This window comes from Antennarius striatus, chromosome 15 (genome assembly GCF_040054535.1).
Source record: "Antennarius striatus isolate MH-2024 chromosome 15, ASM4005453v1, whole genome shotgun sequence".
NCBI lineage: Eukaryota > Metazoa > Chordata > Actinopteri > Lophiiformes > Antennariidae > Antennarius > Antennarius striatus.
In genome coordinates this window covers 18,209,194-18,221,574 of record NC_090790.1, presented here as the reverse complement: position 1 = coordinate 18,221,574, position 12,381 = coordinate 18,209,194, and the positions used below count along the sequence as shown (strand labels likewise).

At 38.9% G+C, this 12,381-nt stretch overlaps 1 protein-coding gene across 2 annotated transcripts; it reads right to left on the bottom strand.

The window, feature by feature from the left end:
- Nucleotides 1-3,085: 3,085 nt before the first annotated feature.
- Nucleotides 3,086-11,251, bottom strand: LOC137608245 (arylsulfatase B-like). 2 transcript variants are annotated; one of them, XM_068334471.1, is made up of 9 exons: nucleotides 11,213-11,251; nucleotides 10,834-11,024; nucleotides 10,402-10,588; nucleotides 10,064-10,254; nucleotides 9,443-9,650; nucleotides 7,827-8,070; nucleotides 7,059-7,129; nucleotides 5,871-5,975; nucleotides 3,086-5,571 (listed from the first exon to the last, which is right to left on the bottom strand). In XM_068334471.1, the coding sequence occupies exons 2-9, from the start codon at nucleotides 10,849-10,851 to the stop codon at nucleotides 5,309-5,311; spliced, it is 1,287 nt and encodes a 428-aa protein (XP_068190572.1). In that variant the 5' UTR covers nucleotides 10,852-11,024; nucleotides 11,213-11,251; the 3' UTR covers nucleotides 3,086-5,308. The 2 variants fall into 2 exon arrangements, with proteins under 2 accessions (XP_068190572.1, XP_068190571.1); XM_068334470.1 differs by having other exon boundaries at nucleotides 10,834-11,244.
- Nucleotides 11,252-12,381: the final 1,130 nt, after the last annotated feature.

Below are 12,381 nucleotides of genomic sequence, written 5' to 3'. Positions count from 1 at the left end.
CTGTATGATATTTATGTGAAAGTGACTTTCAAGTGAAATTTCCCGTCGTTGGGTGACAGTGGGGAGCGCTATTGTCTCATGGCAAGGAGGTTCTGTTTTATTTCCATCACTTGGACTTTCATTAATTTTAATTGATTTTGTATTTTACCTCAAGGATTTATTTGAAGTGATTCACAATTTGACCAACTCCATTATGCATTCATTCCAGTAGATAGTTCAGACTTAAGTTTGAAGTTGTCCACATGCCAGAGTACAATCTTTTTAAAAAAATTCACTAGATTGCATTGAACAGAAATTTTATATCTATCACTTGGCAAGGGAAATAATATTTAATGGGACACAACGATGTTTTTCAAATTGTCCTGGATTCGTTTTTTTTAAACCTTCTCATTTCACATTTAAACAGAATAAATTTAACACAGACAAGTTGTTGATGCTTGTGGTTTTTTTATTCTTTATATTTTTTGCGTCAGTAAGGACTCAATGACTTGAAAACAACATGAAGACAATGAAGTCAAGACTTTCAAACCAGGAGATTTCCCATGTTTTCCTCAGCAATGTCCATGGTGTTTGAGTTCAACTTTGTGTTCTCTGTGAGGAAGAACATATTGGTTAGAGCAGGTCTGAGTATTGATGGATCCAGAAATTCACTATGAGAAGAAACCAGTTGAACATTTTAGACTATGTTTGTTGTTGTTGTTGATCTTATATTTTGAATCAAATATTTTTTGAAAGTTATTAATGAGTTGAACAACCTCAATCAGCATGGTGCGTATGAGCCTAATTGTGTCCGTGGTTGTGTCCATGGTTGTGTCCATGGTTGTGTCCATGGTTGTGTCCATGGTTGTGTCCATGGTTGTGTCCATGGTGTCCATGGTGGTCATGGTGTCCATGGTGCTGAATAAAAACATTGACAGACTTATTAGGTGTATAATGAACAAACTTTGGGGACATGTTGATGTTGGTGCAAATTTATACTAATAAATTAATAAAAAGTTATTAACAGAAATTAAATGATATTCATTATGCAGTAAAATGATTGTTTTACCACCTCGGTATGACCTTCGACTTCCATTTCTTTCCCTGATAAAGACAGGAGAAAGACAGAAGGTTTTCTTGTTAAAGTGATCACAGATCAAAAATACAACAAACTGCAATAAATGACTGAAACTCACCTGGAAAGGAAATCATGATGAGGACCAACAGCAGAGCAACTTTTGCAATCATTGTGTTCAGTTTCAGTGATGAACCTTAAAGTCAGTGGATATTCATTATTAAATGAGAAATTCATTTCAAATGTTGGTTCAGTGGTGAACATGATCACTGTGTGTTATTGTGAGGGAGGCTGTCATGTTACACCAAACCTGATGAATGGTGTTGGTCAGAAATTATATTTACAGTTTGTATAAATGTGCAAAACGCTGATGCTTTAATTTAGTACAATCATCATCTAAAATCACAAAAACTTTATATTATATTTATATAAAAATAACAGTGTCAACTTCACAAATAAACTGCAGAGGATCCGTATCAGAGTCTTACCTTAGTAGGAGACGTCTGGCAGTCTTTACTTACTGCAGACTTCTGGTACGATTAAATACATGGTGGTCCTGAATAATTCATGATATGTCCAGCCCACTAAGTGTTACAGTGAGCTTTATTGATGCACACTATTATGATGTTAAGTAAATGGAACATAGGTGTGAAAATGTTCTGGCTCACAGTTCTGCTGTTACTCAGAACTACTTTATCCATGTTAAGACTGAACCATGAAATAAATGTTAAGAGATAAATTTGTGGAGCAAAAGTGTTCAGTAAACCCTTTGATAAATGAAAAAATAATAGTTTTACATCAATTTTACATAGGTTTTTAAAGTGAATGATTTTTCCTAATCTGACAGAAGTGACAAAAGAAATTCTGTTTCATGTTTCTTTCATCAGATACAAGTGATTGTTGGACAGGTAACATCATACCTTCAATTTTCTGTTATATTGCATGTTAATTGTCCAGAATATTAAGCTTATGAGGAGAAAAATAAATTATTTGGATCTTAAACTCCACATGAATGTTGTAAATCATGCATGATGAAAAGGCATTAAATTTCTGGATCCATTAGAATCTTTGACTCTAAGAGTTGCTGGTGCACAAACATTCATGAAAGTGTAGCAAAGCTCTCTGCTACTCAAGTGTGGGTTTGCTGAAAGGCCAGAGAACATTTTCCAGAACAATCTTTTCAAATAAGGGATAGAAAAAGATGATTATTTACAACTCTTATTTTTCTCCTCTAATCAAATGCATTTACCTACATGTAGGTAAGAGAAACATGAAAAAAGCATGAACAAACAACAGTGAGGAATTGTCAATGTGTTTGGGGACCAGTAGGGGAAATTTTATTCTCATGTCTGTTATTTGACGAGGGAAATAATAAATAACATCATCATATTTAACAGAACAGTTAAACCGGAACAGCTATGGATTTGGTCGTTGCCATTGGGTATTTGAGAAAGGAGAAGTTTGTAAATATTAATTGTGTTTGATGATGTGTGAATGTTCCAAATTTTTTTACAATTTATACATTTTTATAAGTTTCATAATTTCCATCATTTTCCACAGGTCCTGTGTCACATATGAGTGTGTGAGACACTCAGTGAGATGGGTGTACCACGTTATATACACAATAAAACACTGACTTTAAGATTATTTTGTTCTGTCATGGGCTGTTGGTCAAAAGGACAAACAAAAATTGATAGTTTTTTTTTAAAAAGTGTACATCTGGCTTGCTTGGAGTTTAGATGTTTTGCAGACTCCTTGTGATGCATCCAGCCAAGCTGCTGATCATGGTGTTGTATCAGGTCACCTTGTATGGACAGCTCCGCCTCAGCTGAGGCGCTGTCGGCTGGGCCTACTGCTCTGTTACAGAGTTGACTGATGGAATCCAAAAGCATGACAAGAGAGTGAAATCCAAATATGTATTTAATTGCAGAGGCAAAAGCAGGTAATCACTCCAAACTGGCAAAAAAAAACCAGTCAGAATCCAGAAATCAGGTAGAATTCATACAAGGAAGCCAAACAGAGAGGAGGAATGCTGGAAAATAGAATTACTGCCACAAATGAAGCCACAAAACAAACTGTGTTTCACGATACTGTTGAATTAATGACCCGTAAATGATGAAGAGTCACAGCTTGTACTCTTCGTCTCTAATCAAACGCATTTACTTACATGCACTGTAAGTAAGAGAAACATATAAGCTTGAAAAATAAGTAACAGTGATGACTGTCAGTATCTATGGGTATTAGCGAGTGAAATTTTATATTCGTAGCCATTATTTGTTGAGAAATAACGAAGTACATCTAAATATTTACAATAGCAACAGTTACAGGTATCTGCAGGGCTGATGAACCGGAATGAATTAATCTTCAGTTCATTGATCATAAAATGAGAGGATTTGGAACGGATGTGCATTTGTTTGTTGCCCTCAGGTGTTTGAGAAAGGAGTTTATTTTATAGGTTCATAGTCATGGTGATTTTCCATAGGTCCTGTGTCACACCAATGTGTGAGCAGTTCAGTGAGATGGGTTCCTCATGTAATAAACCATATTCACTGACATACAGGTTGTTGTTTTGTCATAAGTTGATGGTTAGTAGAAGTAATATACGCTTTATTAATCCCTTCTTACTCGCATGTATTCCAGGACCACCCGCGAAAACCCCAGTTGGGAAATTATTCGTGCACTCTGTTTTTTCTATTCATACACATTTATAGATACAGGCCCCTTCACACACTCACACACAAGGGGGTCTGGAGGCATGCAAATAGGGAGAGGGTGATAATAGCGGGAGGCTACGTCGTGCTGCGCCGCAAGGAGCAAGTTGTTAGGGGACGGTGCTTTGCACAAAGGCACCTCGGCAGCGCTCCAGAGGTGAACTGGCACCTCTCCAACCGCCAGTTCACACTTCAAAATTTTTAGTTGAGGCTGATCAACAAAACATTTATCACGTATCTTATAACAACCCAGCACAAATAAAATTACTGTAGCCTTTAGGGTACACAACAAAATATCGGAATATTTGACAAACTCCATCTTCACACACAATTTTTAACATTTTAAGTCATTTATTATCTGTTAAAAAGTGATTTTCCTCCAGAAAATTTTTTTAAAAATGTACAAATTAATGGAAACTCCCAAAAGTACAAACATATATTAAATCTTCAAATGCAACGCAATAGCAATTGGCTCACACACTAGCCAATATATGGCCCCCAGAGCCAATATATGACTACATAAAAACACAGTGACATATTCTTTTAGCCGTGTTAGCATCTGATGCTTAAACGTTCATCAAAAGGTAAATATTTGTTCAGTTTGGTAGAGAACAGAAAAATCATCTGTAAGAGTCGACCCACTGCAGGATCACACATAGAAACAATTATAAAACATAAGGCTACGAGTTTCAAACACCACTTTCACCACCATCACCAGCTGCTCTCTATCTTTGCTGAGCAGGTCGATATTTTCACAAAATAAAATACCCAACAATTTAAATGTAAACATGTAACCTCTAAATATATTCTCTCATCTATTTTTATTATGAAGTCACAGAGTAAAGTTACTTTTAATCCACATGGCTTGGATCATGTCATAGAAAATTTTTGCCCTAAATGATAAAACTGCATTTAATGCGACCCTTTACTTTGATCTTAGGAAATTAAATTAGATGTAAATCTTCTATCTCATTATAATGCTAAGACTCAATGTTTTAGGCACTTTTTTGAAGACACTGAACAACTTGATGAATTATTTTATCATTGTATGCATAATAAAATATATTGAAGATTTTTTTACATAATAAAATAACTTGCGGTAACTGTTTTGGACACATTTTTTATATGAAAACTGAGGGGAACCTAAGAATAGAAAATCGGTATTTTTAAACAGTTAACCTGCATTTAAAAAAAACCTGCAGCAGAAACACGGAGAGAACATAAAACCCCCCCACAAAACAGGACTTGAACCCGGAACCTTTTTGCTGTGAGACAACAGCGCAACCCACTGCATCACCGTGCCAACTGCAACATGAGTAGCGTTGCGTTATTTTATTTAAAGTATTTTAGATCCTCAGGTTGATCACAGCAGCACGTCAATTAATTTGTTTCAAAAAGTAAATCTTCATGACATACATTCTTTTTAAAATGTACCTGATGGGCTTTGGAATGTGTGACGTTTCCAAACCTTTATTTATCTTTACAGAACAGACTCCTATTAATGTGATGAAAGTAAACAAAGTTCCAACGTTATTACTGTTGGCTAAGCCCAGGGCCCCCAGGCTCCGGTGGGGCCTGGGTCACATTTTGGGTCATCATCAGGATAGTCAATCGGAACCGCACCACTCTGGTACTTGTAGAGCCTTTTGAGGAGATAATCCACGATATCAGGGAGTTTATCGGACAAATCGTTCCTCTCCTGCGGATCATCTTCTATGTTAAACAGCATCACAGGCTTCAGAGGCGCCTCTGAGGAACTGGACTCAGAGTCGTTGTGGATGGGCCGAGGGAACCAGGTGTCACAACCTGATGGACATTAGAAGAAGCACCTTGAGATGTAATGATAATGAGCTGCTTTACTTCTTTTCTACATTTCCTGTCTTTGTGTGTACATTCTGTAACCATTAAGGTTTTTATAAAATATTGTTTCTCATTCTCTTTAACACATACACCTTGACATATGAGTTTAATTCTATGACTGAGCTCTATAGGATGTGAAGCAAGCAACTCTGGGTCAGAGATAAGAGACAGATGTGTGTTTGTGTTTGATTCTCAACCTCCCTCTTAGACTGAACATGCCTTTAGAGACGACAGAAGATACAGACCTGGATAGCCGGTTAGCAACTTAAACTTTGAGGATCGAATGGCTGCATGAATGGTTGTATTGAAGGGAGAGCCAGGCCAGGACGTTTTGCTGACAGCATGTGGACCTGCAGAGAGCAAAGGACAGAGCTGATGATCAGGTCTGAAAAACTGTTTATTAAGATAATATTATATTTAACTATGCTCTATACAGACGAATGAAAGACAATGGGATTATCATGCGGTTAGCTCAAACAAATGCAGTGTAATGATTCTGACTATTACAGACCACCAGGTAACTGGTGTACTTAGCATGATGTTATATCCTAATGGTGGATGGAAGCTCACAAAGGTTCATTATGTTCCCATTATAGAACATCTGAGGAACAGTTCAGCACAAAAACATTCACCTTCACTGTTTCTTGGTGTGTATCTAAGGATCGCTCATGAACTCAGAAATAGTGGCCTCAGACCAGGACCACCTGACAGTAAGTGGTTTAGACACGAATGAAACTATGACCGTGTGTGTAACAAACAGTCACAAGACCAGTTTCCTGGAAACTTTCTAAAATCACAGCGCTTTGATGGTGAGGACACACACCCTTCCCTCAGGCGTCACAACCTCAGATTTCTTCAGAGGCTCTGGAGATCTGGAAGGACCAGCAAACCCAACTTAAACCCCTGAGGGGTTGTTAATACTTTATAAAGAACAAAAGCCAGGTTGTTGTTTTCATATAATCCTAGCCAATCTGAGAGCTAGCACAGACAATATTATAAAAGACTTCTGTGTCCTACAAAAAGTCGTGTTTGTACTTGAAAACTTGAAATGGTTCTATAATGTCATGTTTCCCTTGATCCTAAGAAAAAATTGAAGAATAAAATGCTAGTGGATGACTGGGACAGCCCCCCCCCCGAGAGGTCTTTGATTTTTTTTTAAATAGAAGTAGTGTCTCCAGATTTGTGACCTCAGCAGTTCTTTTCTGCTACAAACATATCTCCACAGCTTTTGTCAGAACATGTTTGTATTCCACAAGCTCACATTTCACATCAGAATTCTCGCTTCACCAGGTCTGGGTGAGAATTACGTGTTTCCCACAGCGTGGGAACATTTCTCCAACAAATAAAACCCTGCTGCCCAAGTTCTGATCTTAATATCTGCTCTCATGACTTACTGTGAAAATCCATCTGTGGACAATGAAATCCAAACTTACATGGAGTGCCATCATGATAGAGAGGGTCGATGTTGTGCAGCAACTCCAACCTGGGTGAGAGAAACCCTTTGCTGTAACAGAAAAAGCAGTGTAACTTTTAAATGCAGGAACAAAAACAACCAAAACACATAAATCAGCCAGCGGTCAGCTGATGTGCACCCACTACTGCTGTGAGCAGTAGTTTGTGGTCCAGGCTAAGCCTTGATTTTCTTCTAGGGCTCTGCTGCAGCCCTCAATTTTGCCTTCTTCACTGTGTCCACATTTAGGTTACAAATATATTTTGTCAGTCAAACACAATTCAGAGATATTATGTGTGATGACCTGCTTGTGAACAAATAGGGAAAGTGGTCAGTTTATCTGTGGTCTGCCAGCAGCTTCAGGTTAGAAGTTCTCCAAAAGCTACACCTAATTCAATATATGATGTATTAAAGTATTAAAGGATTTGATGCTAAACTAATTTGCTTATCCAGTCGTTGGATTTCAAACGACTTCAGAGGTAGAGGAAGGAGAGAGAATACAGGAAAAAGGATGCAAGGACTACAAATTTGTGCGAGAATGAAGGATGGAATTTCCTTCTCTTTGTGCTCCCATTGATCCAATAACAAAGGACTTATTGAACAAGCAAAACTTCTAAGAGATACAGACCCTGGATGAGGAAAGCTGGAGCAAACACATGAAAGAAGGATCAGAAAGAAGCTCATGAAGAGGACAGGCTGTCGTGACTAAAGAGCTGGTGTCACTCATGCTGTAAACAACAGCTCATTTCACCTGATCATGTCCCACATATCGAATCCATCCAGCAGTTTTGTGCCGTTGGTGCTCCCTCCTGCTACGCTAACTAAAGTTGGGAGCCAGTCAGAGATGTGGATGAGTTGACGGCTGACGGTCCCGGGTTGCTTCAGCAGAGGGCTGACGACAAATCCGACTCCCCGGATTCCTCCTTCCCACAAGGAGCCCTTTCTCCCCCGCAGAGGCCAGTTGCTGCCACCGAGTAGCGTTTGACCTCCATTATCTGAGAGACAAAAGTTTATAGCCGTGAAGAAAATATGATTTAAGAGCGAACTGTTTCACAGACTGACCATGAAGGTGTGGCGGAAAATGCAATAAATAAAATGATATGACCAGTATAAGAACTGTTTTTCTAAATATATAAATAAACATGAATCCAATGTGTATCAAATTTATTCGCAGCATCCCTGTAACATAACGCCAACGTTTGCTTGCTAGCTTGGGAGTCTCAATTTTGCAGTAATGTATTACCGTAGCAGCCCCTTTAAGAAAGTAGCCATGTGACCCAGGTAAACATCTTGAGTGGCGTCGAGAGTGACTCATAGTCAGATGTGGAGGAGAGAATCCACTCATTTCCCAAACTAAAACATAGTTCAGAGTCAGATAATAAATAAAACGGAAATAATGTAAGTTATGTATTCCTTCTGTGCGACCCAATACCGACTGACACATGGACCAATACCGCTCTGCAGCTCAAGGGTTGGGGACTACTGCCTTAGTAGTAGTTTCCCTATATCTTTATTGATATATCTGAGGCAAACTGCTAGAACAACACATGTTAACCAGAGTCATATCAAGGGCGTGAATTGTTATAAATATTTCATCCATTTTTTTCCTAATAGACAAAATTTGCTTGCTTTCATGACCACATTTTTATCTAAATGGCCATTAGTCGTTAGTGCGAGCATAAGTTTTTTCTTTGTCTTTCATGTGGTACCGCGCTGCTCTGGTACCAGCATTAAAAACTTCATACTTTAGTTTCACAGCACTGTTCCGGTCTCCTAATTACCCTTTAAAACAACCCTCAAAGCACCTACTGCATATCTGATTCATGGAAGTTCCGCAAGTGCAGCATGTTTAGATGATGCTGATCCCTCATCTTGGTAAAATGATGTGCATCATCAAGAATGAATGGATACTGGTCAACAATACTGAGACATGAGCGAGGTTAAGTGTAAGTGCTCCTCACTGACCTTGATGCAAAATTTTTTTTCTAAGATCAGTCATGAAAAAATTCATTAGCAAAAATTTAGGAAACACTGCCCTCTAGTGGACATCTCTATTCCCAGTGCAACCAGCTCTAGACTGGTGAAATATGGAATAACATGTTTCTAACACACTGACTTGGAAAATGACATACCCCCTTGTTAAATATTATTTTTCACCAACCAACAGGTGTCGTGTTAGGTGTGTGCCACAAAATGCCATAAGAAAGAAATAGTTCATGCAAATTAGCTGAGCTGAGGAGATTCTTCCCACCTATGATTGCTGTTTGTTTGCTTGAGATGTGGATCCAAGAATGTTTTAGAACTTTGCTTTGCACTAGTTTAGCTCAGTGCCTGGTAGATCATTCTATAAACACTTTCCAGATGTACCTGTCGAGAACACCAAGATCGTGTTGTCCCAAAGTCCCTGCTGCTTCATGGCCAGAGTGATGTTCCCCACGGCCTCGTCCATGGCTGCCACCATGCCAGCGTACACCCTCCGATTGTTGTCTTTGATAAACTTGTAGGGGGTTAGGTAGCGCTCTGGCACCTGAAGAGGGGCATGGACTGATTGCAAAGCCACGTAAAGGAAGAGCGGCTGAAAGATGAACACAAAGATGTGTGACGACATATTTTTCAAACTCATTGACAGACAGTTCTCTAAAAATACATTTCAAAGCAGGGGAGATCCTACTTAAGCGCTGAAAAATGTAGAGAAGATTATCATCCGGCAGCCCCAAACACATACAATTGATTGTATTTATTAAGTTTGCACAGTCTTGCTTCAACTGGCAGAGGGAAGTCAGTGTGTTTGCATGAATCGCTGAAATCTGACGTAATTTCCTGTTTGTACAAAACGGTCAATGAAAATCTGGAAGAAGAACCACCAAAGAGAGCGTTTAGCTCCGTGTGCAGCTGAGGTTTGGATTGGGTTTGTTTCCTGTTTAGTTTGAAGGTTGATTCATACCAGGGCTGACAATTACACATTGTGACAGTGTGTGTGTGTGTCACCTGGGTTGACTTGTGGTTTTCAATGATGCTGATGGTCTTCTGGGTGAACAGCTCGGTGGAATAAATTCTGCTGTAGTTGGCGGCAACTTCCTCTCCGTCCCGCAGGTCCAATGCACAGCGTTCGAAATTGAAACCAGGTACATCAACACAGCGTTTATGACTGTAATAATCCTCACTGCCTGTCAGGTAACCTGGAGCAACACAGGGAACAGATATCAATGTTTAATTTATAAATGTGGTCCAATAAAGCAACTTAATGGGACTACAATAAAGCAATTATTGGACTAAAATGAAACACATTGTCCTTTAAAACAATCTTAAATCTCATAGAAATATACCAAAGTACGTGTCAAAGCCCCTGCGTGTGGGCAGGCATTCCTTCTTGTACATTCCAAGGTGCCATTTGCCCACCATGTGTGTGGAGTATCCCACCTCCTTCAACAGCTGAGGCAGCAGTTTCTCATCCAGAGGCAAACAGTTGGGCTGACAGGGCCAGATGATAGCGTGCTGTAAACCTGTGTGGATCTTAGGATAGATCAATCATAATAATTAAAAAAAAAAAAAAAAAAACCCATAAAAATGCACCTATCATTTTATTTTTTTTTTTCATAAAAAAATATATTAAGAAAAAAAACTTAAAATCATTTTATTTGGGTCAAAACACAGCTTTTTTTTTTCAAGTGACAGCAGAACTTTCTTAAATACACTGAATGTAGTTTATGACGGTGACAAAAATGTTCTTTTGATGAAGTTAAAACTCTCCATCTCACCTGATATCTCCCGGTCATGAGCTGGCTCCTGGATGGGGTACAGATGGGCTGAACATAGTAGTTCTCCAGGCGGACTCCACCGGCGGACAGTTTGTCCAGGTTCGGTGTTCTGATCTCTGACCCGTGGTAGCCGACATCGTTCCAGCCGAAGTCATCAGCCAAGATGAAGACGATGTGAGGCTGTCGAGCTGCTAAAACTCCATTAGAGCCGAGGAACAGAGCAGCTATGATCAGTCGGAGAGACATGTTGTTTTCTTTTTTTATTTAACAAATGGATTCTAGTTATTTTTTAATTTAAATAATAAAAAGAAAAATCCTTCAGGTTGAGGTCAGTCATCAATGTACATGTCTCCACTGAAAGGTAATCACAGCAGAATACCTCACTCTGTTGTTTAGACCGGACCCGCTTTCAGCTTCTTCTTCCGTGTTTGAAAACGGTCACGAGACGGTCACATGACTGAAAAGACCGGAATCACGTGAATGTAGGTCTTCCGGTTGGATGAGTCTGGCAGGCAGCAGGTCAGCAACACACACCAGTGACTACTCAGTAGTTCACATTACATTACATTACATTAGTTTAGACTAATGTTACATTACATTACATTAGATTACATTACATTACATTAGTTTAGACTAATGTTACATTACATTACATTAGATTACATTACATTAGTTTAGACTAATGTAATGTAATATAATTCTTGAGGTGTTTTGTTTTGAAGACTCCTCTAACATTGTGAAATAGAGCAGATTTCATCATTTTGTCTTGTAACTTTAGAATCACGCAAAGAATTACGCAAATCACACATTTATCAAAACCAGCGATGCTGTTTGGTCTAGAGACAGTTTCACTGAGGAAAAGACGGGAGGCAGAGCTGGAGGTAGCAGAGATGAAGATGCTGAGGTTCTCTCTGGGAGGGACCAAAGAGAACCTCAGGAATGAGTACATCAGAGGGACAGCACATGTTAGAGGTTTTGGAGATAAAGTCAGAGAGGCCAGAATGAGATGGTTTGGACATGTCCAGAGGAGAGATAGTGAATATATTGGTAGAAGGATGCTGAGTTTTGAACTGCCAAGCAGACCTAGAAGAAGACCAAAGAGGAGGTTTATGGATGTAGTGAAAGAGGACATGAAGGTAGTTGGTGTGAGAGAAGAGGATGCAGAAGACAGGGTTAGATGGAGGACACTCATTTGCTGAGGCGACCCCTGAAGGGAAAAGCTGAAAGGAGAAGTAGACATTTATCAAAACTTAGGATCATCTTCTACAAACCCTTCCAAATGTGTCCTTGACAGAGGTTTCTGCTCTCCGAGTGCTTGTTCTTTGTTTTGTTCATTTTTTTGACTCAGACTATTGCGTTTTTGAGCCAATAAAGGTACCCACTCTGCCTAAGAAAAGGTGGTATTTTTAGGTATTATTAGTATTATTAGACATTATTCAAAGAAAACATTTCAGTCTTCCAGAATTCTCAATATTAAAATTTATTGCATACAATAAAACTGAATCGGTCACAGGAAACAGCATTTGTTTCTGCCCAGCTACATGCGTC